Source organism: Triplophysa rosa, linkage group LG16 (assembly GCF_024868665.1).
Source record: "Triplophysa rosa linkage group LG16, Trosa_1v2, whole genome shotgun sequence".
In the NCBI taxonomy this organism is placed as follows: domain Eukaryota; kingdom Metazoa; phylum Chordata; class Actinopteri; order Cypriniformes; family Nemacheilidae; genus Triplophysa; species Triplophysa rosa.
Window position 1 is genome coordinate 9,059,857 of NC_079905.1, and position 25,814 is coordinate 9,085,670.

The 25,814-nt window shown below is 38.1% G+C and overlaps 4 protein-coding genes across 9 annotated transcripts; 1 reads left to right on the plus strand and 3 right to left on the minus strand.

The window, feature by feature from the left end:
* Positions 1–121: 121 nt before the first annotated feature.
* Positions 122–2,639, minus strand: si:ch211-199g17.9 (uncharacterized protein LOC108180085 homolog). The gene is made up of 10 exons (XM_057355180.1): positions 2,515–2,639; positions 2,317–2,364; positions 2,038–2,097; positions 1,841–1,915; positions 1,689–1,736; positions 1,466–1,520; positions 1,222–1,311; positions 874–937; positions 668–734; positions 122–234 (listed from the first exon to the last, which is right to left on the minus strand). Exons 1-10 carry the CDS (start codon positions 2,528–2,530, stop codon positions 143–145), a joined length of 615 nt encoding a protein of 204 aa, XP_057211163.1. The 5' UTR covers positions 2,531–2,639; the 3' UTR covers positions 122–142.
* A 286-nt stretch (positions 2,640–2,925) lies between these two features.
* si:ch211-199g17.2 (uncharacterized) lies at positions 2,926–11,891 on the minus strand. Of its 3 annotated transcripts, none has more exons than XM_057355538.1 (14): positions 10,500–11,891; positions 9,732–9,766; positions 9,552–9,623; positions 9,317–9,450; positions 9,067–9,180; positions 8,846–8,903; positions 8,382–8,462; positions 7,708–8,292; positions 7,456–7,599; positions 7,039–7,181; positions 6,531–6,647; positions 6,328–6,385; positions 5,645–5,710; positions 2,926–4,585 (listed from the first exon to the last, which is right to left on the minus strand). In XM_057355538.1, exons 2-14 carry the CDS (start codon positions 9,754–9,756, stop codon positions 3,861–3,863), a joined length of 2,322 nt encoding a protein of 773 aa, XP_057211521.1. In that variant the 5' UTR covers positions 9,757–9,766; positions 10,500–11,891; the 3' UTR covers positions 2,926–3,860. The 3 variants fall into 3 exon arrangements, with proteins under 3 accessions (XP_057211521.1, XP_057211523.1, XP_057211520.1); XM_057355540.1 differs by having other exon boundaries at positions 9,067–9,177; positions 9,732–9,798; XM_057355537.1 differs by having other exon boundaries at positions 9,732–9,798.
* A 5,671-nt stretch (positions 11,892–17,562) lies between these two features.
* On the minus strand, positions 17,563–21,891 carry cd164l2 (CD164 sialomucin-like 2). 4 transcript variants are annotated; one of them, XM_057355369.1, is made up of 7 exons: positions 21,731–21,891; positions 19,991–20,090; positions 19,278–19,385; positions 18,713–18,790; positions 18,588–18,608; positions 18,326–18,479; positions 17,563–18,137 (listed from the first exon to the last, which is right to left on the minus strand). In XM_057355369.1, the coding sequence occupies exons 1-7, from the start codon at positions 21,788–21,790 to the stop codon at positions 18,122–18,124; spliced, it is 537 nt and encodes a 178-aa protein (XP_057211352.1). In that variant the 5' UTR covers positions 21,791–21,891; the 3' UTR covers positions 17,563–18,121. The 4 variants fall into 4 exon arrangements, with proteins under 4 accessions (XP_057211352.1, XP_057211351.1, XP_057211354.1 ...); XM_057355368.1 differs by having other exon boundaries at positions 18,588–18,611; XM_057355371.1 differs by lacking the exon at positions 21,731–21,891 and adding an exon at positions 20,283–20,356 and having other exon boundaries at positions 18,588–18,611.
* Positions 21,892–22,635: 744 nt separating this feature from the next.
* Positions 22,636–25,144, plus strand: gpr3 (G protein-coupled receptor 3). Its single transcript, XM_057355008.1, has 2 exons — positions 22,636–22,897; positions 23,508–25,144. The coding sequence occupies exon 2, from the start codon at positions 23,510–23,512 to the stop codon at positions 24,497–24,499; it is 990 nt and encodes a 329-aa protein (XP_057210991.1). The 5' UTR covers positions 22,636–22,897; positions 23,508–23,509; the 3' UTR covers positions 24,500–25,144.
* Positions 25,145–25,814: the final 670 nt, after the last annotated feature.

The window sequence follows — 25,814 nt, forward strand, 5'->3', positions numbered from 1 at the left end:
ATTGTAGCTATGGATGTGATTTGATTGACCATTAATTTTTATGTTGTCGAAATGAAAAAACAACACAGTGGGTTATGGAGAACGGAACGGATCAGGGAAGAACTGATAAATGATGCTCACATAAGAATGCAAAATATATAATCTATGCTTGGTCACGAGTATCCATTTGCAACATTGAAGTCTGAGGTAGGCTTATCCTGTCCAGCTCGGCTAGCTGCTCCAGCTTCTGCTGCTCTATAGGGGTATACATACAAACACACAAAGTAAAAATATCAGGTTATTGTGAGGATGTTGTGGGTGCACGTTTAAGGTCTGTCAGTATAAAAGTTGAGATATCAGCTCCAGACAGGGAATTTGGTAAAACGCTTTAAATGTCTTAATACAGCTAGAACAGTGGTCACCAACCCTGCTCCTGGAGATCGACCGTCCTGCAGACTGCAGCTCCAACCCTGCTTCAACACACCTGTCTGTAATTATCAAGCAAACCTGAACACCTTGATTAGATAGTTCAGGTGTGTTTGATTGGGGTTAGAGCTGAAATCTTCAGGACCACCGATCTCCAGGAGCAGGGTTGGTGACCACTGAGCTAGAAGATACAGAGTGTGTTCCACTAAACATGGATGAGCACACTAGCAATACTGGAAAAATTAACTGAAAAAAAACATACCAGCCTTCAGCAACTGCTCAGTTGTGTACTCTGCAGACTGTATCTCTGCTGGAAGTCTCTGAGGAGTCTGAAACAAGAGAAAACAGAGTAAAAGGAGAAAAATATTTTTTCTGCGTATCAAACACAATAGAAGCATAAGGCGTACATTATCTACTATATGAATTACATTTACTAGATAATGTTGTTTTTTATTTGGAAGCACTTACAAAGACAGTGGACAGGTTTTTGTGCTGCTCCATCAACTGCTGGAGCCGATTCTCTAACTTCATCCTAAAAAGAGTTGTCTGGACTTAAGATGTTGTCTGGACACCTCGATTTAACAAGCAGTTTTTATAGCAATATTGTGACCTCTTGCGACATTTTAAACGTATTGTATGACATGCCAAACACTGCTTACAACACCAATAACAACTTGTGCTGTAAGATTTGCATTTAAGTGTCTCAATTGAAATGATAGGTAAGAACAAATGCTGTGGTGATACATGCAAAAATATCATTGTTAGAATTACTATAAGACACCAATAGTTATTTAAACTGTTAAAAATAAGTCATACCGAAGTTTTCTGTGTTTAAGTTTGGTTTCCTGGATCTGAAAGTAGTACTGCTTCACCAGTTCGTCTTTCTGATGGTTCTGCTCAAGCTGCCTAAAGGTTAAAAGTTGGACTTTTAATGCTTATCCATAAATATGTCCTTGTTTAATGTCTTATGTAAAGTCCCAGAACATCCATACTCAGTCCTGTTTAGGATGGCAGCCACTTTCACGTGACATCCTATTTGCTTACTTTTAAGTATGCTTACCTTTGGGTCTCTTGCTGGAGGTCTTCACATTTCAGCTGCAGAGATCTACTTAACTCTATGACAAGAGTAAGCGTGTTAACATTTTAAAAATAGATCATTATAAATATTATCTTATGGGTAAATTCAAACGTGGTGATGACCAGTTCATTGGAATACTGACAAATGCAATTATTGTATGAGGTTATACAAAGATCAAGTGTTTGGTCAGATTGTAGTAGCTCACCTTCCTTTTCATTTAATGTTCCTTCCAATTGTAGAGCTTCAGTAGTTACTATAACAGTGCACATTGGTCTTGTTTTAGTCTTGTAAAAGCAAGAATGATAATTCATACTCATTCACTAATTCATGGTTAGGTTGATATAGCCTACTACACACAGGCATCATCCTCCTCCTTCATAGCACTTCTGAGGAGCATGGTTTCCTTCACCTCATATTCAAGGTCGTTTTTGGCTAAAATTAATATGCAGAGGTTTAGTTTTGATTCATACAGATTCATCTACACTATGTGAAATTTGTAAAGAGGAAAAATTATGCAGGGTAACTCAGGGCATCTATTCAAAGGTCTAACTGACCTTGCTGCAATGTCCTGAGTTTGATGAACAGGTCATCTGGTTTCAGTTCTTCTCGCCTGACTATAAGGAGAGAAAGAAAAGAGGGACATTAAATGCATCAAAGAATGCAACTCGTTTTCTTCAATCCCATTGACAGGACAGAGATTAAAAATATGGTTGTAGTTATTTACTTTGAAGTTAAGTAAATAAACTCATCAATGAAAACCCTGATTATCTTTAATAAAATGTGACAAAAATAATGAATACAATTATCTTGTCAATAGTAATGTCAAGTCATACCTGAGATTTTTGGTGTTTTCAAAATGTCCCCAAAGTTGAACGATGACCCTGTAAAAACAGTATTAGCAAACTGCGACAAAATGTGAAATTCTTAACTGCTAACGTAAATTAGCTGACTAAGTTAACTGGATAAAAGCGTCTGCTAAATTACTAAATTTAGTCAACAAAAAGCATAAAATACTCATTTTTTAAACCCACCAAGTATCGCACTCATTTTTGCACCAGTTCGGATATAAATACCAAGAAATATAATAAACAAATAAAGTCGATAAAAACGTTTTATCGGGTCCGGTAAGAGGTCGGTCGGTCAAGATCTTCCTCGCGCTGGTTTGAAACCTCACGCTTAACCGGTTAGATGCTCTCCTGATACACAAAACCAGTAAAAAAGTAAGAGGTTATTAATAACTCATAACCCAATGGTTTTCTGCAGTTTTGATGAGTCATGTTATACATTCAATAAATTATTACGTTTTAGCTATGTGAATTAAATTATTTTATGCAGCTGTAACAATTACAGGTGAAAATATCACTTCAGTAAACCTGTATGGTTAGAAACTGCAACTTTGTCGCCATCATCTGGTAAAACACGGCACTGCAACCATTGGTTATTAGAACAAACATTTTATTAAAGAAATTGACCAAACTAATTCAACTTATTTCCAATAAAAGAATCAAATAACTTCCCTTGGTATAACAATAATTCTGAATTCTGCATTATAAAGCAAAAGAAATTGCACAAACAAAACCATTATAATGTTGTGCTTCTCTGGTGGGATCACGGACTTTAATGTTGGACAAATAAAAACAGAGATCCGAACATTTACAAAGAACACTTCTGTTGCCCCCCTAAATAATACTACTTTCAGGATTCCAAACCAAATCCCTGACATATTTGTTCATGGAAAACTGCATTGTTTGTTTCTAACTTATTTTAACTTGTGACATAAGAGATTGTAGAACCAGAAACAAAAGATCTAAGTTTAATACTAATTCAAAGTCAATGTTACTGAACAGGAGCAAAACCAGGTGTATATATATATATATATTCACTGGTTACACAAAACCTGCAACACAGGGAGCATATTTACCTGTTAAGTCCCGTAGAGTAATGTTGATTCTGAATCATTACATACAGTAATCATGTCAAAATAACAGATTCATTACTATTGACACAGGTTTCCAGTTATCCCAAACAAACAAAATAAAGAATCAATAAACCAATGACAACTAGTTTTTAACCAAAAGAATAAAAATGAAAGCAGTTGTTTTCAACATTTCAATGACTTTACATTTAGGATAAATACAAAACAGATGCGCTGTCTGTGTTCTGAGTGTAAACCATTTTAATATAACTAGATAGACGTTTCTAACTAATTCAGTGATAGTTGTTATGTGTTGCTGATGCTACAAAGCTGTAAATTCTGTATCTGTCGACTAAATCATATTCAGTTCAGAAAGTTATGAATCGGAGCATAGGATACTCTGCGGATCTTTTGAGACCCATTTTTGCTTTCGTTGGTAAAGCACTGGACGACTCATTCTTATCAGTCCCACATGTACCTTGTATACTCATGAAGATCACTTGCACCGGCCCCAGCGATTTGCCTTTGCAAGATCCAGTCATTGTCATTGAAATCCTGCACTGGCCAATCCTCATATGTGACGGAGACCATATTCTCGAGTGAACCACAGTCTTCACGTCTGAGAGAAGGCTCGACCACTTGAATAGCTTGAGAATGGTCAAATTGCTCTTCATATGCATACGGAGCAGGGCTCATGGGGCTCATGGCCTGATCCTCAAACATACGTCCATCTACGCGAGAGACCTCTGTGTGTGTATAGGTGAGTGACGGGATGTTTGCCTCTGTGAACACATTTCCATCAGAAAACCACGGTGTATTCCAGATTTCTGCTGGGTTGAACACTGTCAGTGGGCACCCATGAATGCATGTTTGAACTTCAGACTGTCTGTTGATCTCTAAAGTCATCGCATTATTGTCTGTGTATGTGGCGTTATGACTTTGGTCCTCAATCTCAGGTGCCACTGTAGCTGTAACCCTCAGCGGGTCTCTCTCAATGACAACAGGCCCCTCCTGTAGTGACAGGCTTACCTTAAACACAGGGTTCTTGACACTTTTAGTACATGTGACATTTGCCGGATGAACATTCTTCATTTTTTTGGACATCTGATGGGTTGAGAGTGGAGCTCTGTCTTCATTTAAAGGGGACTGTATAGACTCTGCTGGCCGTTTAAGATCTTGACTGTGACCTTTAGAAACAGGAGTATGTGTCAATAACTGTCATTCACAACAAACATGTTTAAAGAGTAAATATTTTGTGATTTTTAAGGTCCTATTTGGTTTATGGAGTGTCCAACAACAAGTTTACGTACATACAAGGTGAAGAAAAAACACTTTCATTTTCTAATAATAGGCAGTTATTATTACCTTACTTGTTCGGCGACTCATCTGTCTAATCCCCTCCTTACCGTCAGCCTACTCTGATCTGATTGGTCAGATGGTCTAGATCAGTTCTGACTTCTATCTCTTTTCTACTCTTTCTATAAAAAAAGAACTTAGCTCTGTATACTGTGGTAGGCTTCGTGAGACCAGTTTTATTGCACTTATGCTTTTTGTTGTCCTTATGTTGTTCCAATTGCTTCCATTGTTCACCTCATTTGTAAGTCGCTTTGGATAAAACCGTCTGCTAAATGACTAAATGTAAATGTAGTATGCTGTGATTGGTCTACCGCGTACAGCGGAGCAAATGGAATGTAGGAATGGATTGGTGGTGGTTGAGGAGATTCCCCCTTTGATGTAAAGAGCTTTGAGTACCCAGAAAAGCGCTATATAAATGTAATGAATTATTATTATTATTACACCGAGTGACGCAAATCCGATCCGTTCGTGTGATTCAGAGTCGACTCCTTTTTTCTCAAGCCAATAACTTTGTTATTCGTTCACTTTCGGCTTTACAACTTGGCAGACTGCTGACATTCACACACAGCAACATTACACACTGCATGAAATGTAATTTTAAGGACATTGTAATATTTACTCTTTAACATATAGTCGCTGTCCTTCTGAAACCTGTATGTCCAAATTTGCTGTTTTTCAGGAAATGGAAAAACACTGTACTTTTTAAATGATTAAATACTGTGTAGTCCAAGTTGACAAGCACTTTTTAATACTTTTTATTGGTTAGATATTTCCAAAACCCGGTGGCAAAAATATAGGGTGACTAATAATAATGATTTATGACAAAAAAATAAAAATCACAAAATATGGATACGAGGTTTCAGAAGGGCAGGAGCTGTATGTAAGCTAACCTGTGGTTTTGTTTGTCATTTTGTTGAACAGCTCCAAACTGGCTCCACAGTTCAACACCTTCATACCTTTTTGGTAAAAAAAAAAGATGTGAAATAAAGAGTACAAGTAGCATGATATCAAATAGTTATACTTTAAAGGGGACACAAATCCTGTTTTACATTGCTGTTCTTCCAACAACTTTCTTCTAGTGAACACAAAAAGTGAAATTCAGAAATGCACTATTCACACAATGAAAGATCAATGATAACAGAATTAACATTTCTGAGTGAACTATCCCCTTAAAGGGATAGTTCACCCAAAAATGAAAATTCTGTCATTTATTCACCCTGTTGTCATATCAAACCGGTATGACTTTCTCTGTTTGGCAAAACACTAAAGAAGATATTTTGAACAATGTTGGTAACCGTATATTAGCAGTACCCATTCACTTCTATTGTACAGACACAAAACCAATGCAAGATTTTTCAAATAAAAATGCTGAAAAAAGAAAGTCATGCGGTTTGAAATGACAAGAGGGTGAGTAAATGATGACAGAATGTTCATTTTTGGGTGAACTATCACTTTAAGTATGAATACCAATGATTTATTTCTTCTCGATTTACACGCCTATTACTTACAAGGCATAAAAAATACGAACAAAGACTCAGTTCTCCTCTTTGTTGCTTTCAGCTGCTGTACTTACACCATTGATAATCCCTGTGCAGTACCTCACTAATGAGACATGAAGACAACCTCATCACCTACAGAACAATATGAAGTTAAAACACAGCTCTGCACTTTCATGTTTTGCAAACAGTCGCATCAAACTCCCAGAGAACTGGAAAATCAAATTACATCATACATTTGACTTATTTTACTTCGGATGTCAAACTCCATTGGCAGTACCTTTATTTGGCCCCTCCCATCTTCTCGTTCTAGTTGCATAGCAACGTCCTCAAGCATCTCATTGATGTTGCAGCGTTGATGCTTTATTTTGGAAAAGAGCTGTGGATGGAGAACTTTCTGCCAACATGAATGTTTGTTTGCATGAGTACGTTTAAAACATACATGCAAATGTTTACAACATGCAACAGCTGTCAACTAAACACGAAAGCTGATTACAAAATTACACATATTGCTAACTTACAGCCTGTACACAATAATCACCAATACTTCACTTTCTAATGAAATGACAGCAAATTTTATGGAAAGAAACCTGAACCTGCTATTCTTTTAAATGTAATTTTTTTTTAAACTATCTTCATAATAATAGTCATCGTCCTTGGTCCCAACATTTCTTTATTATTTTTGCAGTTTATGAAGCTAATTCTAACACATACCGTACAAGGAGAATGTACGGTTGCGGGCATACAGTAAGTTTCAGACGTCAAAGGAAAACACTGTAATCACTTACTATGTAGTTACGCTGATGCTGACAGCCAGTCAAGTGACTGAGAATCGTTTTCTTCTTCAGCTTCAAAGAACACAGCTGACACAGGTAACAGCACGGAGGTGGATTTCCATCCACACTCTGGCACTTAATAACAGCCTGCAGACCTGCGACAAACACGCTCACGCAACGTTTTACACAGTGAATCTGAAAGAATGCATCTTTCTGTATTGTGATTATTGTGTTGAATTAACTTACATTTATACATTAGGTCCTACATACACAAAACATTGTATCTTACCACTAAGAGTTCCCCTAAATAGCAGTAGGTTTTTGGTTAGGAGTTTTCTCTTATTTACAAAGATGCTGAGAGCAACTTTTATTAAGGAATAGAAAGAAATCTTAAGCTAAGAGAAAGGGTTCATAGATGGATCTACTCACCGATAAGAGGCTTTTTCCCATTGTACGTTTCTGGAGAGTCCTCAATGGACTGAATTTGATCAGAAAGGTTTCGAGTCTGAGTGGCTGAGTTTCGTGATGGCAGAGGAATTTTCTTTTCCACGGAGGTATGTGACTGAGTCTCCACTGTTGGTGGAAAATTACAAGAATTATACAAACTAATGATTTGTTAAGTGTATGTGCAATGTTTTTTATATTTTATATTACAAACAACGAGGGTACAAAGTACACTACCATGTGCATCAAAGTCTGTGCTGACTGGTTCCTGAGACTCAACCTCATCATACAATTGAGTTAAATCAAATAAAAAAGGTGACTCGAATGCCCGCCTTTGGGTTATGATGGGCTCAATAAAGCTGACAGGCTCAGGAGTAGCGATTAAACCTTCATAGTTGAAAAATTCTTGCCTGTTGGTTACATTCTGTGTTTTCTCTGGTACCATGTGGCTCACATTAAAAGATGAAGTTTGCAGCTGGGCTTCGTATGCATAAGCAGTTTGGGCCGTGTGTACTGAATAGCCAACTCCAAATGGGTGGCTGAATCCAGTTCCCCCAGCTTCATTCTGCCATGGGATGGGACCCCAGTGTCCTGGTGGTCTGGCGACATGATGAACAGTGTCTTGGTACTGAAATAAAGGTGTGACGGGACTTGAGGTTCTAGGGTGTAATGGGGTTTGTCTTGGATGTGACAGCTGAGAGCGAGGCTCACTTATAACCGAACACTTTGACATCACTGGTGAAGTAGATACATGCTGTGTTGGGGCTGTACTTTCTGTGGTTATGTCGTCTCTGTTTTCAAACTCTTGCAGCCCCTGAACACCTTTCACAAAAACACGTTAAAACATATTTCATCATCCAGAGTATGATATATATTTTGGAAAAAATAACAGAATATGGCTACATGCAAACCTGTAACCAGGGTGTCATGAATGATTGACTGAAGTTGATTAGGATCTTGAGGATTCTTAATCTTGTTCAGTTTACTAAAAGCTAAACAGTAGAAAAGAAGAGTGCGATATGGTTTACATTAAAATGCCTCTTTAAATCTTAAGACATCACTCTTGTTCTAATTATATTTCAAGAGACGTCCATAAAAATACAGTACAAATTAAAAGCTCACATACAAATGAAATCCTAGGCTTTGGGTAAAGGGTTTTAAATAATAAAATAAATGTAAAATAGAATGTAAAATAAAAGTAGACATATTTTGTACATCCTCAAGTACTTGCTCTCTTATTTTACGAAAAAAAAAAAAACTTAGGGTATTCAGTGTACTGTACTGTACTGTAAAAATAATTCAAGATCTTTATGTTGTGCTATTTCCCACAAATGTTAAACAATAGGATGCAACAGGATTAACATAAAAGACAAACCAGCAGGGACAGGCCATGATGTCAACTCTTTGTATATGATTTCATCCACACATAGAACCTTATCAGAGAAAACATAAGATTGAAGGGATTTAACATATACAAATATCAGTAAGCATTTCCTGAGAATCAAACCATTATTTTGGCTTTTGCTCAGTTTCAAATGAAATGCACACATGCTGCCTCCATAAGGCAGAACTTTTAATATATTTTCCCAGTTTTACCTGTACATCACCCGTTCCCTCTTTCTTCTCTACAATTGTTGCAAGATCCATGAGAGGGCGAGCCAAAAGAGACAGATCGGTATAAGACCTCCACCCATGTGCATGACGAGACTTCTGTTATGGAAATTAGACAAAAAAAAAAAAAACTCCCACGCTATTACTTGAGAACTATCTGAGACTATCAACAACATTTACCGGCAAGCAGTAATATAAAATAAAACATAGGCATTTCTTAAAAACATTAACCTACAATGTAGTTATATCTGTGAAGGCTGCCCATGATATGGTTTCTGATGTCTGTCTTCACAATTCTGAGAAAGCAGACATCACAAAAGTACACAGCAGGCTGGTTGAAGGTCCACATCTCCATTATGCTGTTAAGACCTGAAACATCAAACAGGTTTATACACATACACGCATAATAATGTTATGTGTAAAATTAATTTAATGTACTAAATTATTTAAGATATTGCAATCTTTCTCACCAATAATGGGCTGTGCTCTGTTTACGTTGTGCAGATATGAACTTATGGCATTATAGAGGTGGCTGTTACGCCCTGGAACATAATTTACATAAAAATAATAATAAATACCAATTACCAACAAGCTTACAATGATACAGAACAATTGCATAAGAGAGTGAGCGTGCTTTGAACAATGCAAACCTGCATGACTGCTGGCAGAGCACATGATGGAGCCACTGAAACAAAAACAGAAGAGCTCGACGTACAACTAGAGGGCGAAAGAGAGAAAGAAATACCAAGAGAGTCTTATCTGGTCTAAACTATTTCCATGACTGATTTAAACACGTGGGGGGAGTTTAGTTTCCAAGAAATGTGCAGTGTCAGTAACTTTTATTTCTTTTCAATGAACTGAGGTAAGAAAAACCTGCAACAAACAGGTACTGTTAACCACTTTCATTTTTATAGTACTTTGTCAGCAATACAAACATAAAACCGCATACGAAACTACCAATAATTAAATTATTAAAGTATTACCACTAGTTTATGATTATCTGAATCGTAACTTAAAGGCATATTAAAACTATTAATAATTAAATTACTAAACTAGTTCATGCTATGAATCGCAAATGAAAAGTTTTAGCCTATTAGTTAACGTTATATTAAACTTTAATTAGGTGATCAATATATCAGACATTGGGAGAAAACATAAACACAATATGGCAGCAAACAGTCGAGAAAGAATCGTGTACGTCGACAGACGATAAAATACACCATTAACTTGCAATGTGACCGTTTTTGTTTGATTCTGAAACTGCCAATAAAAGATTGATCAGACGCCATCCCGTCCAAGCACGAGTCATTAGTTTATCGATTACGTAGTATGAAAAGTGAAATTCAGAAACTCGACGGAAAAAACAAGTTTAAAGAAGCAGGTTGTTAAGCGTTTAAAATATGAATCTCTTTGCCTACCTGTTTATTTTTCTCTAGTGTGGTGTGGGTGCAACGCAAGCGTGCCTCTGTGAGGTTTTAGAGACAAGCGTGGGGAATGAATATTCAGTATTCATCAATACGTCATCACGGCGTGGTGAATATTCATAATATGGAAAGAAATGAAACTTTATGTGTTGAATTTGAGGATTTTCTCACTTGTGTGAAATGTTTTTCACAAACACATAAAGAGCACATACACAAATGCACAAAGTTATAGAAGCATAAATGCAAATGCAAAAACACATAAAATACCCGTGTGTGCGTGTGTGTGTAATGCACAGCTGCATAGCTACTAAGTCATGCACAGCGGTTTGGAGCACACAAGCTCTTGTGGTTTTCATACCTTTAGGAACATACACGTCTTTTGTTGCCAAGATACACCATGTCCTCTATGTATCAGAAAATACAACTGCGGACAGGATGAACACTTAATCTTACAGCACAATAGAGCCACAAAAAAGCTTACTTTTGAGTGTTTACTGTCTTTCTCCGTTTGCTCTAAAATTATTATGTATTTTCTTGTTTTGCTTTCATCTATAGATTTTATACCCATACCCAGATTTTTATACTCATAAAATTTATGAGCACAAAAGCAATTGTTGTGGAAAGCTCTGCTCTCTCAAACAAGGATTCCAGGTGCCAACAACCAGGGGCGCAGATGGGATTTTTTAACTGGGCTGGGGAGACCAAGCAAATGATTTTATCGCAGTTAGTTATTTTGCATAATTTGGGCTTTAACTAGTGCTCAAGTAGTTACTTTGCGTCATTTGGGCTAATGGTTTGCACTAAAACTAACTGTGTTAATTCGCTATTTGCCTCTGTCCTCTCACCTAATAGTCATGCTCTCCACGTTTTGCTGTGTTTTCTAAGTGCAAGACTATAAATAACAAAAATGATCTGCCACATCTGGGAAAAGTCAACAGGCATAGGATACTTAAATTGTTTGGTTTTTTTTTTTTTAAATGAGGTGATTGTTTTTTGTCTCTTCGTTGCCTTGTGTGGCAGTTATGCAGTCCATTTATTTCAGTTCACAGTTATTTCAGTCATAGACACTACAGGCACAATTGAGGCAGCTAATAGCTAGTCATAAGACCCCGGGGGCGGGATCAGGAGTCGTAGCAGGCTAGTAGCAGTGTCGACAAGCAGCACACACAAAGGTTGTGTCCCAATTCGGGGGCTGCGTGCTTTGAAGACTGCATTTTAAGACCGATTGCGTCACAGCAGCGCGACTGAAGGCTGGTGAGGCTGTCCCGATTCAAAGGTTGCTTCAAATACAGCCACAAAATGCGACCTTATTTCCGCAGGTTTTTAGGGATACAACAAATGTATCCTTCACAGCTTTGGCTGTCCCGAGATTCATTGCGCGCCTGTAACGGCTTGAACTTTTTTAATAATCTATCAAAATTTTAGTTAAATAAAAGTATGTAATTCACAAAAACGGTCAATTTCAGTGTTTTAATGTTATATATGATGTTGTTAATTAACATTATTGGTGCATTATTGTGTTTTTTTGAATTTGTAAGGTTGGTTAAATTAATATAATGTTGGCCTGTTTTAATCTACATATTCTCGAAAATAAAATATCATTTTTCTGGATCCGTATTTGTTTAAAAAAGTCAGAAACGTCTCTGCTGTGTCCTGCTGGAACCACGCAACAGGAGCAGCAGGTGACGCAAATCACGCAATTAGGAAATCCTCGCGAGGCTAGACCGTCTCATTTCAGTTCGCTTTTTGAACTTTTGAGGCTGCGTGCTTTGAAAACCAAGTCTTCGTTTTTAAGTCCGCGACCTTAAAGCGGCAGTCCGCGAGTTTTTTGGAGTAAAAATTAGCTAAAACCAATTTGTTGAGCAAGTACATGAAAGAACGGTGTTTGAAACTGTGTCACTACCCTTGCTGGATTCACCACGAAAAGCTTGTAATAATGGTTTGTAATTTGCCCTGTCGGGTCGACTTTTCCGGAGATCCTTATATGGTGTCTTTCGTCTGTGCGTCATTTCGTCACATTCGTACACAGAACGAAGAGGATCCGGCTGCTAGCCAGCGCGTGGATGCTGCGAGTGACAGGCGATTTGAAACGTGTACTCACAACTGCTGGGTAGGATTTCATACAACGTTTAGTATTATTTATGGCGGCGTTTAGTACTTTTACTTTTAAACGCCAAGCAGTGTTGACATCTGGGGATTCATCATTTGTAAAAAAACAAGAAAGAACGAACTGAAGACGGTTTACAAAGAAACAGCACGGACAAGTGAAGCCTGTGATTTTACTCAAATTTACGGACTTATATCCCGGATATGATGGCAAGGCTTTGCATATAGTATATAGCATGATGTACAATGATTTATGACCGTGCCTGTCAGCATTTGAGACCCGCGTTCGGGGATCTTCTGTCCGGTTCGCGTTACGGGAGGTTCCATGAGAAATAACAAAATGACCCAGCACCCGAAATAATATCAAAACACTTCAACACAGCTTCCATTTGCGCTATTTGTGTCTGTTTATGTTCTTATTTGTTTCGTGTTATATCATCTGCCATGTTATCTGCGTTTATTATGCGCAACTACTGATATACAGTGAAGATTCTCACCGCTGCACTGTCACAGGCCACGACTCAAAACATCAGACTCATCCGCGCAGTTGAGCAGTGCCGAATCACAACTCACGCAAAGAAATATCTCCGCACATCACCTGCAGTAGCAATTACAAACTGAGATGGCGACAAAGAGGCCAATCCTACGGACTGCCGCTTTAAAGGTTGCAGCCCCTGAATTGGGACACAGCTAATCTGTGTCCCAATTTGGGGGCTGCAACCTTATAAGGTCGCAGATTTAAAAACTAGGACTTTGTCTTCAAAGCACACAGCCTCAAAAGTTCAAGAACCGAACTGAAATGTTACGAACTAGCCTCGCGGAGCATTTCCTAATTGCGTCACATGCTGCTCCTGTTGCGTGGCGACAGCAGCAGGACACAGCAGTGACGTTTCTGACTTTTTTAAACAAATACGGAGCCAGAAAAAATATATTTTATTTGAGAGAATATGACACGTTTATGTAGATTAAAACAGCCCAACATTATATTAAATTAACCAACCATAGAAATTTAAAACACAATAATGCACCAATAATGTTAATGAACAACTTCATATATAATATTAAAACACTGAAATGGACCGTTTTTGTGAATTACATACTTTTATTTAAGTTTTGAATGATTATTAAAAAATTTCAAGCCATTACAGGCACGCAATGAATCTCGGGATGGCCAAAATACATTCGTTCTATCCTTAAATCCTTAAAATCCTGTTTATTGACAACAGAACAGCGTGTATTGAGAATGTGGGAACAAAGTAATGGTGACCGGTAGATTATTATATTGAGCGTCAGCCCTGACCCGATTCTGAAGCTGCGACGGCAAAATAATTAAGAGGCTAATGTACATAGCGGAAACCCGGATTATTCCTCAGATTTACCGATTTTTGTCGACTTTCGTAGGGAGAGTGAGGGGGACTGATCGTAATCTGAGGGGGTCATGTCCCACCCGTCCCCAGTGCCATCTGCCCGCCAGCCAACAACTAAACTGAGTCTGCTGGACATCTAAGCATTCTTTTCTGTGCTTCCATTTCAATGATCTCACATGTTATCTATACACTTTACACTTTTCTTTGGCGGTTTCTCAACCAGCACTCCCATTTTGGGAGTTTCTCAACTTCTTTAGCTTGCCAGCCACCATTATATTTCCTTATCTGCTTTTTACTGTGGCACAGGCACAACTGGCCTTCAAAAATACTTGGATTGGTTACAAGTTGACAGTTCCCACAGAATCTCTAAATCATAAATTAATACAGGGCAAAAAGGCCTTGGGCTTCAATAAATTATGCCTATAGGGCAATAACACTCCACATGCAGAATACATTCTTTTGGATAACTTAAAGCGCTTAGTTGATTTATGTTAGGTGTGAATATTTACAGAAGATATGCTCTTTTGTGTGTGAAAGTTATATCACCCTGGTTTGATTCAGTACCTTGCAGCTGGTTGAGGTTTGCATTCCTGTTAGGTCCTGATGACATTCAACCCTGAAGGAGGCTATGTTTGTTCTGTCTAATGATGTGGATTGTTTGAAGTTATAAGAGGCATGTGAAGTCTTAAAGAAATGCCCAGCGATGCTTGACCAGCCTGTGAAACTGGGTTGAACATGATTAATGTTAATTCAAATGAACTCCGTGTTTAAAATAAAAATAGAATTATAAAAAAGAAATCATGTGTAGATTGAAACTATTTCTTTTTTAATTTTCTCTGCGTCCTTCAGTACTATCTGAGTAAGATGATGTACTGTACAATGGAACTAGACAAGAGTGATTCCGTGTTGGTGAAACTGTTCAGTTGTGACTTTCTCAGAACCACAGACTTACAAATTATAATATATACCAATATTACAAATTTTACTAATGAATCAATTTACAGATTTTCCATTTCTGTTACTCCTTTTACAACAATTACACATTGTTGTATTTATTCTATTTAGCACTTTCCTGCAGAAAATCTATAAAATGAAATCAACAACTGGTTTTACACCCCCAGCTTTTAAAAAAGTAAGAAAATCCTAAATCTGGACAGCAAAGAGACAGCTGAAATGTGTTAGAGAAATTTTCCAGGTGACCTTACCTAGCGGAGTGACCTCACCTGAGGTAACCACTCAACACCTCACGGGTGACCTCCTAGAAGTCACCACTCGACGTGGACAGAGTTTTAGTCTTCTGCTGAGTTGGACAACGTCTTACCCCCTTTTCAAGAACACTATCACTTAAATATTTTAAAAATAATAAGATCTTCAGTGCCCTACACTAACCTGCTGCGCAACAAATAACAGACAGACTCCAGAAGATGCCTTCCGGCCGGGAGGGCAGAGTCTCAAGACTCCCCTTCCAATTCAGAGAATACAACAGATTTTATAACATCAGTATATGTATGATATGATAGAACATAAGACATCATTCTTTAATATGATTGGTTTATCATAGCTTCCCCATCCTTGGTTAGAGCAAATATTTGATTATTTCAAATTTCAGCATAATGTTAGTCATGTGATTTTCAGCAACTCGTGATTGTTATCCTAGACACAAACATTAGAACCATCATTGTTATTTATTTCCAAATTCCATGCATGAGTGTTGGTACATCTTTTTCTGCTATATTTGTAATAGAGGAACTTGTTAGAGATCAGATTAACAGGTCAACAATGACCTGAGTAGAGAATGTTAGTTTTAATCATAAAGAAATACCGTTTATAATCAAAGAGAAAATGTTGAAATAATCAAGGTTATTTGTACGTGATTGTATGATTCCCTTTTTTTAAACTCTTAACCTCTAAAATAAAATGCCACCACAATTGCAAAAAGATAAGGTGGGTTTATCTGAGGAGGGGTGTACTATATAAAATATGTGTGTGTTAGTGGATCCGAACAGAATGAGAGAAGCATTTTGTTTGTGAAAAACATAGACAAACCTTCAAACTTCAAGGTCAACTTCAACTGTCATGTATGGATAAGTTGAAGATTTTGGAAAACATTCTAAAAAAGGAGTGCAGCAAAAGTTTAATTAAACGCTAATTCAAAAGCTATTTTGTATTTCTGCTGTTGCAGCCATTCTGTTTTCAAGGTTAGGGATCACTGGAAAAGAACAGTAGTCAGAGTCAACTAATAGTTACAGTGCCTTGCAAAAGTATTCATCCCCCTTCATTTTATTCACATTTTGTTATGTTGCTGCCTTATCTTAAACTACTTTAAATAAAAAAATACATTAATCTACACTCCATGCACAATAATGACAAAACAAAAAAAAAGATTTGTGACAACTTTGCAAATGTATAAAAAATTTAAAACTGAAATATATACATTGCATAAGTATTCATACCCTTTTCTGGGACACTTGAAATTTAGCTCAGAAGCATTAGTTTTGCTTGTTGATGTTTCTACACTTCGAGTGGAGTTAACCTGTGGCAAATTCAATTGAATAAGTATGATTTGGAGCACATACCTCTCAATGAAAGATGCAACAGCTGAAAATGCATATCAAATTAAAAACCAAGACATGAGGTCAAAAGAACTGCCAGTAGAGCTTTGAGACAGGACTGTATCAAGACACAGATCTGGGGAAGACTTCTGAAAAAAAATCTGATGTATTGAAGGTTCACAGAAGCATGTAGCCTCCATTAATCCTTAATGAATGAGGTTTGGAACCACCAGATCTCTTACTTGAGCTGACCTCCTGTCCAAACTGAGCCATCGATGGAGAAGGGTCTTGGTTAGAGCGGTGACCAAGAAGCTGATGATCACTCTGGTTGAGCTCCATGATCATATATGGAGATGGGAGAAACTTACAGAAGGACAAACATCACTGCAACACTCCACCAATCTGGGCTTTATTGCAGAGTGGCCAGACTCAAGCCTTTACTCAGTTAAGACACATGAAAACTTGAAATATGCAAAAACGTACCTTTCAAACTGTCAGAAACTAGATTCTCTGGTCTGATGAATCTCAGTTTCATGCATCATGTCTGGAAAAAACCACCTGTACAAAACCGTCTCAACAAAGTGTGGTGGAAACAGCATCATGATGTGGGGGTGTTTTTCAGCTGCAGGGACTGGGGCATTTGTCAGAGTAGAAGAAAAGCTCAACGACACAAAATACAGAGATAATGATTATGAAAACCTAGCCCAGAACATTCAGAACCTCGGACAGGGCAGAAGGTTCATTCTCCAACATGACAATGATCCTAAGCACACTAGCTAATTAACAAGCTAAAACAATGCAAGAGTGGCTTAAGGACAACTCTGTCAATGTCCTTGAGTGGCCCAGCTTGTGCTTGGGCTTGAACCCACCTGAACATCTCTGTATACTGTAGCCTTAATCCCTTTTCTGAAATATTTACCACCTGGTCACATTCACTCTATTCTTTTTCTTTCTTGAGAAAAAACTACATTGAAGTAGGATTTATTCCGTTTTAATAGTACTTGAATAAATTACAAGTTCTTCATAATAGTACATCAGTACATCAATAGTACATTAAACTTTTAGTAGGAAACTAAACTCTGCTGACACCTGCAGGTTTAAAGATGCATATACACATTTAAAGGAAACGTATCCCAGAGTTGATCACTTTGTTGTTTATAAACAGAAAAGGGACAAACAAACTCAATGCTACATACGTCCAGGTAATCTAATAAACATAAAATAAAATCTCATAAATAAAAGCACATGCTATTATTTAAATTATGAAATAAAACGATAAAATAATTAAATTAATTAACAGACACATTAAAGATTGAGGTAAATAATCTAAGACAGATGAGAACACAAGGAAATATAAAACCATAAACACACACTCAAATTTGTCTTGTCATAATTTTTCTATGTCATTGCCTTTTCTTTTATTGTCCATAATGTACACAAACAAATATATATTTTGTTATTCAGGAAATGAGGGAATGTAATTTATTTCTAATTTATCCATAGGCCAGCAAAGAAATAAAACATTGCACCCCCTTATAATGCAAAATTGATACTCCTCTAGTTCTTGTTTGTTCTGTGATTTTTCAATTTCTCACTGTGTTTGGTCACTGTAAAAGAAGAAAAAATAGTCATCAGAATGTGTCCATGTTCATGTTCTGTTTTTTTGGCATTACAGTTAATTTCTCTATTAATCAGGTTCTATGCAATAAATAAAAAATTAAAGGAAAAACTCATAAACACATCCGCTGGCATACAGTAGGCTTGATAAATGTTCTCTTGTTTGAATATTACTTACATAGTTTCATATGTGCTGTCTTTGGTTTTGAGGAATCGCATGGCAAAAAAAGCCCCCGCTTGCAACACCAACACCAGGATGATCCCCCCGATAAAGCTGGACAGGTCAAATGATGCTTGAGAGAACTCAGGGGTTGATCCAGCAGTTGTGTTGTCTGCGATTTTATGAGTGTTATGAAACAAAATGTAAATGAGCCTTTACAAATAATTGATACACCTAAAAATCATATGGGTGCATTTCTATGGTGAAAATAAATTCTTACTTTTGCTACCATCATCAGAGTCTGCTAAAACAAACAACAATACAGATAATAAATGAACACACACATGCATATGTAAATTCACACAGATCTGTCATGTGATGTGTCTTTAACTTTGTTTTGCTCACTTTGACACATGCCGGTCTCATTGAAGACAGCGCAGTCTCCAAAATATCCAGTATCAGACATGCATCTCGTGTCGTTTCCTGGAATTCAAAGAGAGACACAATTGCAGTCGTGGTACCTTGTGCAATCCTGTATGTGTGGTGGCAATAGAGACTGTATGCATATAAACCTTGAATTAGTTTAGATGAATGGAGCTAAGATAGAGAAACAGAGGGACAGAGGGTTGGTTGCCTTGGCAACAGAGTAGACTGAAAGATGTATTTTGTTTAGACACCACTCTCTCTCGCTTGCTCTCTCGCTCTGTCTTCCACATACATATTTTCAGGACGGTAGATAATGGTGTTGAATTATTTACAAGGACTGATATCTGTTTGGACGGCAGCTGTAACTGTGCGTGTGCCTACGTTTGAATTATTCACTAGGTTGTTCCTGAGATCACTCTCTGAGGCCAGGATCACATGTCTATCAGAGGTATCCTCTGTATGTGTGCGTGTGTGTGTGTGAATAAACAAAAAAGATACAGTACAAGATAATACATTTAAACTCATAAGGTACGTGTTCGTTTACCGTTATTACAGCTTTGCCAGACACATCGTGTTAGATTGAGGGCTGGGTCTCCGCTGATGCAGCTATCACATGAGTCGAACTGGGAACAGTCTGCAATGGCTGAATCATCTGTCAATCCAACAAACAAGAAGTAAACCCATGTCCCATTTACCCAAGAAAAAATGTAGAGATGTTATTAATCGAAAATGAATAAAAAATGAAGGAAAAAGAAATGTTATAAATTATATAGGCAATTTGCATAGAATCATCTATTAATAAATTCAGGAGTCAGTTAAAGTAGAACTTCCTATCAAATGTCAAGGAATCAAACAGACTTTACCAAAAAAACCTCCTCCTCTAGTTTATACTGTACTCTTTCAAAAATCAATTCAATGTAATTCAAATAAAACCAAAAATCAAATGTATTTACAAATTGTAAGTCCTCTATTTTTCAAACTCCACAGATAAGACTGCATAGCGATATAATTTGTTTTAAAGTTTTAAAATGTTATATTCTTGTGACCTGTTTTCCTTATGAACTAAATCCGAAGCACAGAAAAGTTAATTGAGAAGTTAATCGCTTAGCAATATCAGGACAAAACCAAAATATCAAAGGAATTTCTTCTTCAAAACAAGGGTTGAAGGATGCACTGAGTACATAAATAAATGGAAACAAAAACTTGGTTAAAGACTTGAATACATATGAACAAATGCATTGTCAAACTGACACTTACCTGAGGCTTGTGAATTGATTAGAATAACTTCAGTGATTAGCACAATCCCACAAAGTGCAGCCCACGCACACCTCATTCTCAACAACTGACAAAAACCCACCTATAACCAACACACACTGTGAGCACAATTCACAAAGTTCCTAAATTTAACCTGTTAATGCTTTATGTCTTAATATAAGTGCAATGTTACACTTTAAATGGAACATTTGATGTCACTGCTACAATTTGACACACAAATCAAATTCACCTCTGAAAGTCTTAACTAAAAACGTAAAAAGCAGCAATCATAAACCTGTCAAGCTAAGTCCTCAATGCTAAGTCTTTGCAGTCCCAAATGTCTAAGCTGTGTCCTCCAGACAAAAGGGCATCATGACCTGTGAGGAACATGTGCTTATGTGTGCGTGTTGACGTCATGCTCTCTGATTCTTTGAGACTGGAAGGTGTGTAACATGAGACAGGTAACCTGGCAACCAAATGGCAAATGACCATGTCTTGACATCTACACCACTGTAGATGTTTTGCCTTTTCACGTCCAGACGTCAAAAGTTTGAAACACCTTGCTTTCAACACATGTACAAATATTCGCATCATGATTGACAGTCTCCAGGTCATAACATGCAGTAAAAAGTCTGTTGACATGGCAACTGAACTTAATAGTTATACGCATCTGGTTCATCTTTGTTTTTTTGACTCCTTTTGGATTGTCTCTTGCACCCTGTCAGTTTTGGGATAAAACCTAGGGCATTGTGGGGACACAATGCTGTGTGGATGCCCAGAAATGACTGTGTGGAGAAGCAGTTATGTAACACATTCTCCTTTATCCCCTTAGCCTTCTGCATCCTCAATGTCACCCAAGATACTTCATCTTTAAAATTCCATCTTTTTAACAATACACTTAAACTTTTGACTTTTTAAACATTAAACTTTTAACTAAAAAGTCACTATAGATAAAAACTAGTCGGATGAGGTGATGATGTAAGGAATGTGTAATGTGTGGGTGCTCTAGGAAATACTTCTGTAGGAGGAAGGGTAGTCACCACTATCATTATCATGTAATTTCTCATATCTGGGAGTCTTGCAAATCCATATGAAATCAGGTCAAATTTGATTATGCAATGACAATTTAGTGCCTACCCACCAATCATTCAAAACCTACTTAGCCACACAAAGTCACTGCTTACATTGTTCTTAACGTGTCACGATAAGCAAAGATCAATAGGTAATGCCAAACAGCGTGAGTAAAGAGTGGGCGTTCTCCGTGGATTATGAGGTGCAGAGAGGTAAAGGCGCGCATGCGCTCTGTAGAGCTTGCGATATTAGGTAACGAGGAGAAATTCCGCAGTACCACTCAGCACCCCCTCCCCTCCGCCCCCCAAAACACGCACACAGACTTCCCTTCAAAAAGAAGCACGTGGAGATACGACCGGAATGTTAAAAGTCGTCTGTCCTTTTTTTCAACCGATTCACACACTCGTATTAATAGACATTAAACCTTAATAAATTAACTTCTATAGGCTAATCTTCGTCGTGAAATAATTTCCTTTTAATTTGATCCAAACCCTCGTAAAACTTAAACAATGAAAACAAACCTATTCTAGGAAATATATCAAGGAAGGATCTAAGATTTAAGGAGGTATTGGTTAAATAAACATTGCAACAATGAAAAGACAGTCAATAATAGTACGTCCTGAAATATTTTATTAATAATAACTTGTCAATAAATGATTCAGTGTCAATTACCGTAAACACTCCACAAACACGTACTCGACCTGTCCAAGATAATGGATATTCGTTATACATTTCCCCCAGCTGGTGACCACCGGAAGCGCATGTCCTTTTATAGAGAACAGGAGAGTTCCCCTATCTAGTGTGCATGTGGCTCGCCCACCTGCTTCATTAAAATGCAGAACCACGCTAGCACTGCGACGCCTACGCGGAGTCTCTGCTGGGAAGCGCGATCATCTGCGGGAAATGGTGTCATTCTTATAACCTCTATCATTAACCGTTTCAATTATAATATTTCAACAAGTTGCAAATTAGGCAGAGGTGCGCGCACGAATTGTATGGCGCGAGAATGACACATATGCAAGGTTACAGATAAACGCATTGGGGACATTATGGTGGAGGGGGGAGTAATAATCGTACAGTTGTGCCACGTACCCATCAGTGCGGCAGAACTGACGTCACCATCAACGAAGCAAGTCTCATTAGCGCGCGTTTTCAGCACCATGGACAGCAGTGACTCACTCTCACTTTGCCTTTCAATCGCACTCATACGCACAGCAACGTGCACACACAAAAAATTGGCTTGCATTTGTATCATAAGGATGGTTTAGGCCTGCAAAAATCATTATTAATCAGTGATTTATTCAACCAGAGTGACCAAACGTAATGTAAGTCGAAGTTTGGTCCACGCAAAGGCTGCCTTTAACAAGGCCGATTGATTTTACTTTGTCCTCTCTCCCGCCGTCGCAGTGGGCGGGGTGAAAGAATGCGGTATTTTTGTGAATGAAATTACGACAGTGGATGGTGTTCCTGTGAGTCTCCCGATTGGTTGGCCAGGGCAGAATCGCCCCTCATCATCGTAACTGACGTCATAGGGGAATCATTGAAGGTACAGCTCGCAGCCCACCAGAGCTGAGTGTTATACTGAAGCGATCGCGAGGACGACCAACAGAATACAGCGGAGCCGCGAAGGAACTTCGCTTTGCAAGACGACAAATTATTATTGTTTTTACTATTAGAGCATATTTTTATTATTTTTCTTGGAGGAATTGAACGTACCTTCGCGAGACTGTAATTGTTATTCATTGGCAAATCGAGCTCAGATTTAAGCGAGCACTCAAAGAGGACTTCGGTTGGATGGTCCCTTGAAGAATTTTCTCTCTACAATCATATACTGCTTCTGTAAGTTTCCTTTTTGTATCTTCATCTGCAGATTTTTGATATTACCTGCAACTAAGAGATCATACAATACTGAATAACTGAACTGTATAAAGATCAACGATCGTTAGTCTTGAGCTGATCGAGAGACTTTGTGGTAGTGTAGACTAAAACCTGTGCCTAGCTAATGTTATTTTTATCTTATATAAATTTAGGTTCAAATGAAGAGTGTCGCGAAATGTTCTGCGCAGACTCCGAGCTCTTACGTAAAGCGCGCGAAGAGTCCGCAGCGAGTTCACATGTCAGACCTGGCAACCCTAAAATGCTATAAATAGTTATAATCAGTTATTATTATTTCGATTTTATTTCTCATTAATATGAGCAACAACAAGTCATTTACACATGATTTAAATGCAATATATGAATATCATCACGCTTTTATTGGCTTGTGGGCTTTCCAGCATCTTTGCCAAGAGCATTTGTAACGGGCAGAGCATAGATGTCAGGTTGAATAAGATGTTGAAGTGCTGATCAAGTGTTATTTAATCTTACTCTGTGTATCATTGTCAAGTCAGCTAGTAGTGAACAGAATATGTCTGCATTGTATAGCATAATAATTTTTCCTATCCCACAGAAATGGCTCTGAACAACTCTGAGGTGGGCTTAGAAGTAATCCTAGCAATGGACCAACTGTTGGAACTCCCCCCTTCCCATATGACTCCTAAACCACTGGAGGCCACAGTAATGACACCATGGGATGTAGTCCTGTGCATCTCAGGTGCCCTGATCTGCTGTGAAAATGCCATCGTTGTGGCCACCATCTTCTCTTCATCATCTCTACGTGCTCCAATGTTCTTGCTAATTGGCAGCTTGGCCTGGGCGGACTTCCTAGCAGGGGTGGGGCTCCTATTGCACTTCCTGTCTCGCCGGTGTGTGTACTCAGAAGCGTTGGAGCTGGGCAGCGTGGGTCTGTTGGTGAGTGCGCTCAGCGCGTCTGTGTTCTCTCTGCTGGGCATTACGTTGGACCGCTTCCTGTCTCTACATCGAGCTCTGACTTATGGATCAAGGCGTGCACACACACAAACACGATGTGCACTGGCTGTCGGCTGGACTCTTGCTGGTCTTCAGGGTGCGCTACCCGCCCTGGGATGGAATTGCTTGAAGGATGGACAGTCTTGCAGCGTGCTCCGCCCTTTGACCCGGGTGCACCTGGCGACTCTCTGCGGTGGCTTTCTGCTAACCCTGGCTCTGATGCTGCAGCTGAACACTCGAATCTGCCGAGTCGTCCTTCGTCATTCACACCAAATCGCCCTTCAGAGACACACGCTACCATCCGCACGCACACATACGCGTCGTCGGGTGCACACCCTCGCTCTAATTCTGGCAACATTTGCCAGCTGCTGGATGCCCTTTGCTCTTTACGGTCTTCTCGGCGACGGGTCCTCCCCAGTTCTTTACACATATGCCACTCTGGTTCCAGTGACAGGGAACTCTATGCTTAACCCTCTGATCTATGCCTACAGAAACAAACACATACAGAGAGTGCTGCGACAGGCCTGCTGCTGCTGCTGCTGCTGCCTACCCAACACACCTAACAAAAACACACACACACCCAGTGATGTCTGAGCGAGTCTTCTTTAAGCTCAATGAAGACCATATCAGAACCATTTGGGAGATGCCATGGTGCCATATTTGCATTGTCATACATTTTTTATATTTGTTGTCTGTCAAACACACAGATTAATCACTGTGCCAGTTGCCATACCTCTTATCTGACAGGGGTTCTTGATCTCTTCATCATTGTATTCTTTTAAAAAAACGGGTTTATTTAAACTGCAATGCATTTTTACACTGAGAACAACGGAGACTGCCACTTTCCGGACTCTTTCATTTTACAGATCCTTTTAGGTACTTGCCAACTAAAGGGGGAAAGCAGAATCCCCTCTTTGCTCTAACCGTCTCAATTTGTGCCTCATGACTTTATGTCCTCTGAAATTCAGAGTTTACTGATGGAATTAAAATCATTTGCACTTTACAGCAACTGGACTTGATGAAATGTTTTCGGTTTTGCTTGTACTTATTTAATGATCAAATTATCTTCCATTTATTGTTCTGACAAAATTATGTTTTTTTATACGTCATAGTTGTCTTGTTTGCACATATCATGTATCAATGTTGCACAAAATGTACAAATGTATGAGTGGATGTATTCATGTTGAGATGAGTTTTATGGAAGATGTTTATAATGAATAAAATTGTAACGTTTGTAAATTTTCTATCGTCTTTAACAAAATTTTTAATAAAACAAATTAGACTTAGACTTAATTCATATTGAAGTTAAATAGTTATATACATGGGCCAAAAATATCTACAACTGGAGGATATTGTGGTAGCGTTGAATCAACTTAAAGGGACAGTCACTCAAAAATATTCTCTCATCATTTATTTACCCTTGTGTCATTTAAAACGTGTCTGACTTTTCTGTAAAACACAAAAGTTATTTAGAGAAATGTCTCAGTGGTTTTGTGTTCATACAATGGAAGTCAATGGGGACCAATGTTGTTTGGTTATCAACATTCTTCAACATATCTTCTTTTGTGTTTTGTAGAAGTCATATGCATTTGGAATGACATGAAGGTGTGTAAATGATTTAAGTATTTAAATTTTTGGGTGAACTATTCTATATCTTTATTTATATTGTGCATCAGCTAATTATCTGTATAACATTGCACCCTACAATAAGAAATGTTATTAGAACTTAAACTGATGAAAGAATACATAACTATATACTCATACCTATATTTTTGGAGCAAATTAGGCCAACATCAGATCTTGGGGGTGACATGGAAATTAAGTAATTCTTTACCGTTCACTCTTTACCTCGACCTTAACATCTTTATTGGCATGCAACTTTACTCTAAAAGCCCTTACACATTCAAGC

Excerpts from the sequence above, each read along its gene's own strand:
- si:ch211-199g17.9 (XM_057355180.1), bottom strand. Across the intron at positions 938-1,221 it reads CTTAAACACAGAAAACTTCG|GATGAAGTTAGAGAATCGGC; the intron begins GTATGACTTATT and ends AACTCTTTTTAG. Across the intron at positions 735-873 it reads AAAACCTGTCCACTGTCTTT|ACTCCTCAGAGACTTCCAGC; the intron begins GTAAGTGCTTCC and ends CTCTTGTTTCAG.
- si:ch211-199g17.2 (XM_057355538.1), bottom strand. The coding sequence starts at position 9,756 with ATGTGCTCTGCCAGCAGTCATGCAG. Across the intron at positions 8,463-8,845 it reads ATCATGGCCTGTCCCTGCTG|CTTTTAGTAAACTGAACAAG; the intron begins GTTTGTCTTTTA and ends TCTACTGTTTAG. Across the intron at positions 7,600-7,707 it reads CACAGACTTTGATGCACATG|TGGAGACTCAGTCACATACC; the intron begins GTAGTGTACTTT and ends TTCCACCAACAG.
- cd164l2 (XM_057355368.1), bottom strand. The coding sequence starts at position 21,790 with ATGTATAACGAATATCCATTATCTTGGACAGGTCGAGTACGTGTTTGT. Across the intron at positions 18,791-19,277 it reads CTGGCAAAGCTGTAATAACG|GAAACGACACGAGATGCATG; the intron begins GTAAACGAACAC and ends TTTGAATTCCAG. Across the intron at positions 18,612-18,712 it reads TGAGACCGGCATGTGTCAAA|CAGACTCTGATGATGGTAGC; the intron begins GTGAGCAAAACA and ends TGTTTGTTTTAG.
- gpr3 (XM_057355008.1), top strand. The coding sequence starts at position 23,510 with ATGGCTCTGAACAACTCTGAGGTGGGCTTAGAAGTAATCCTAGCAATG.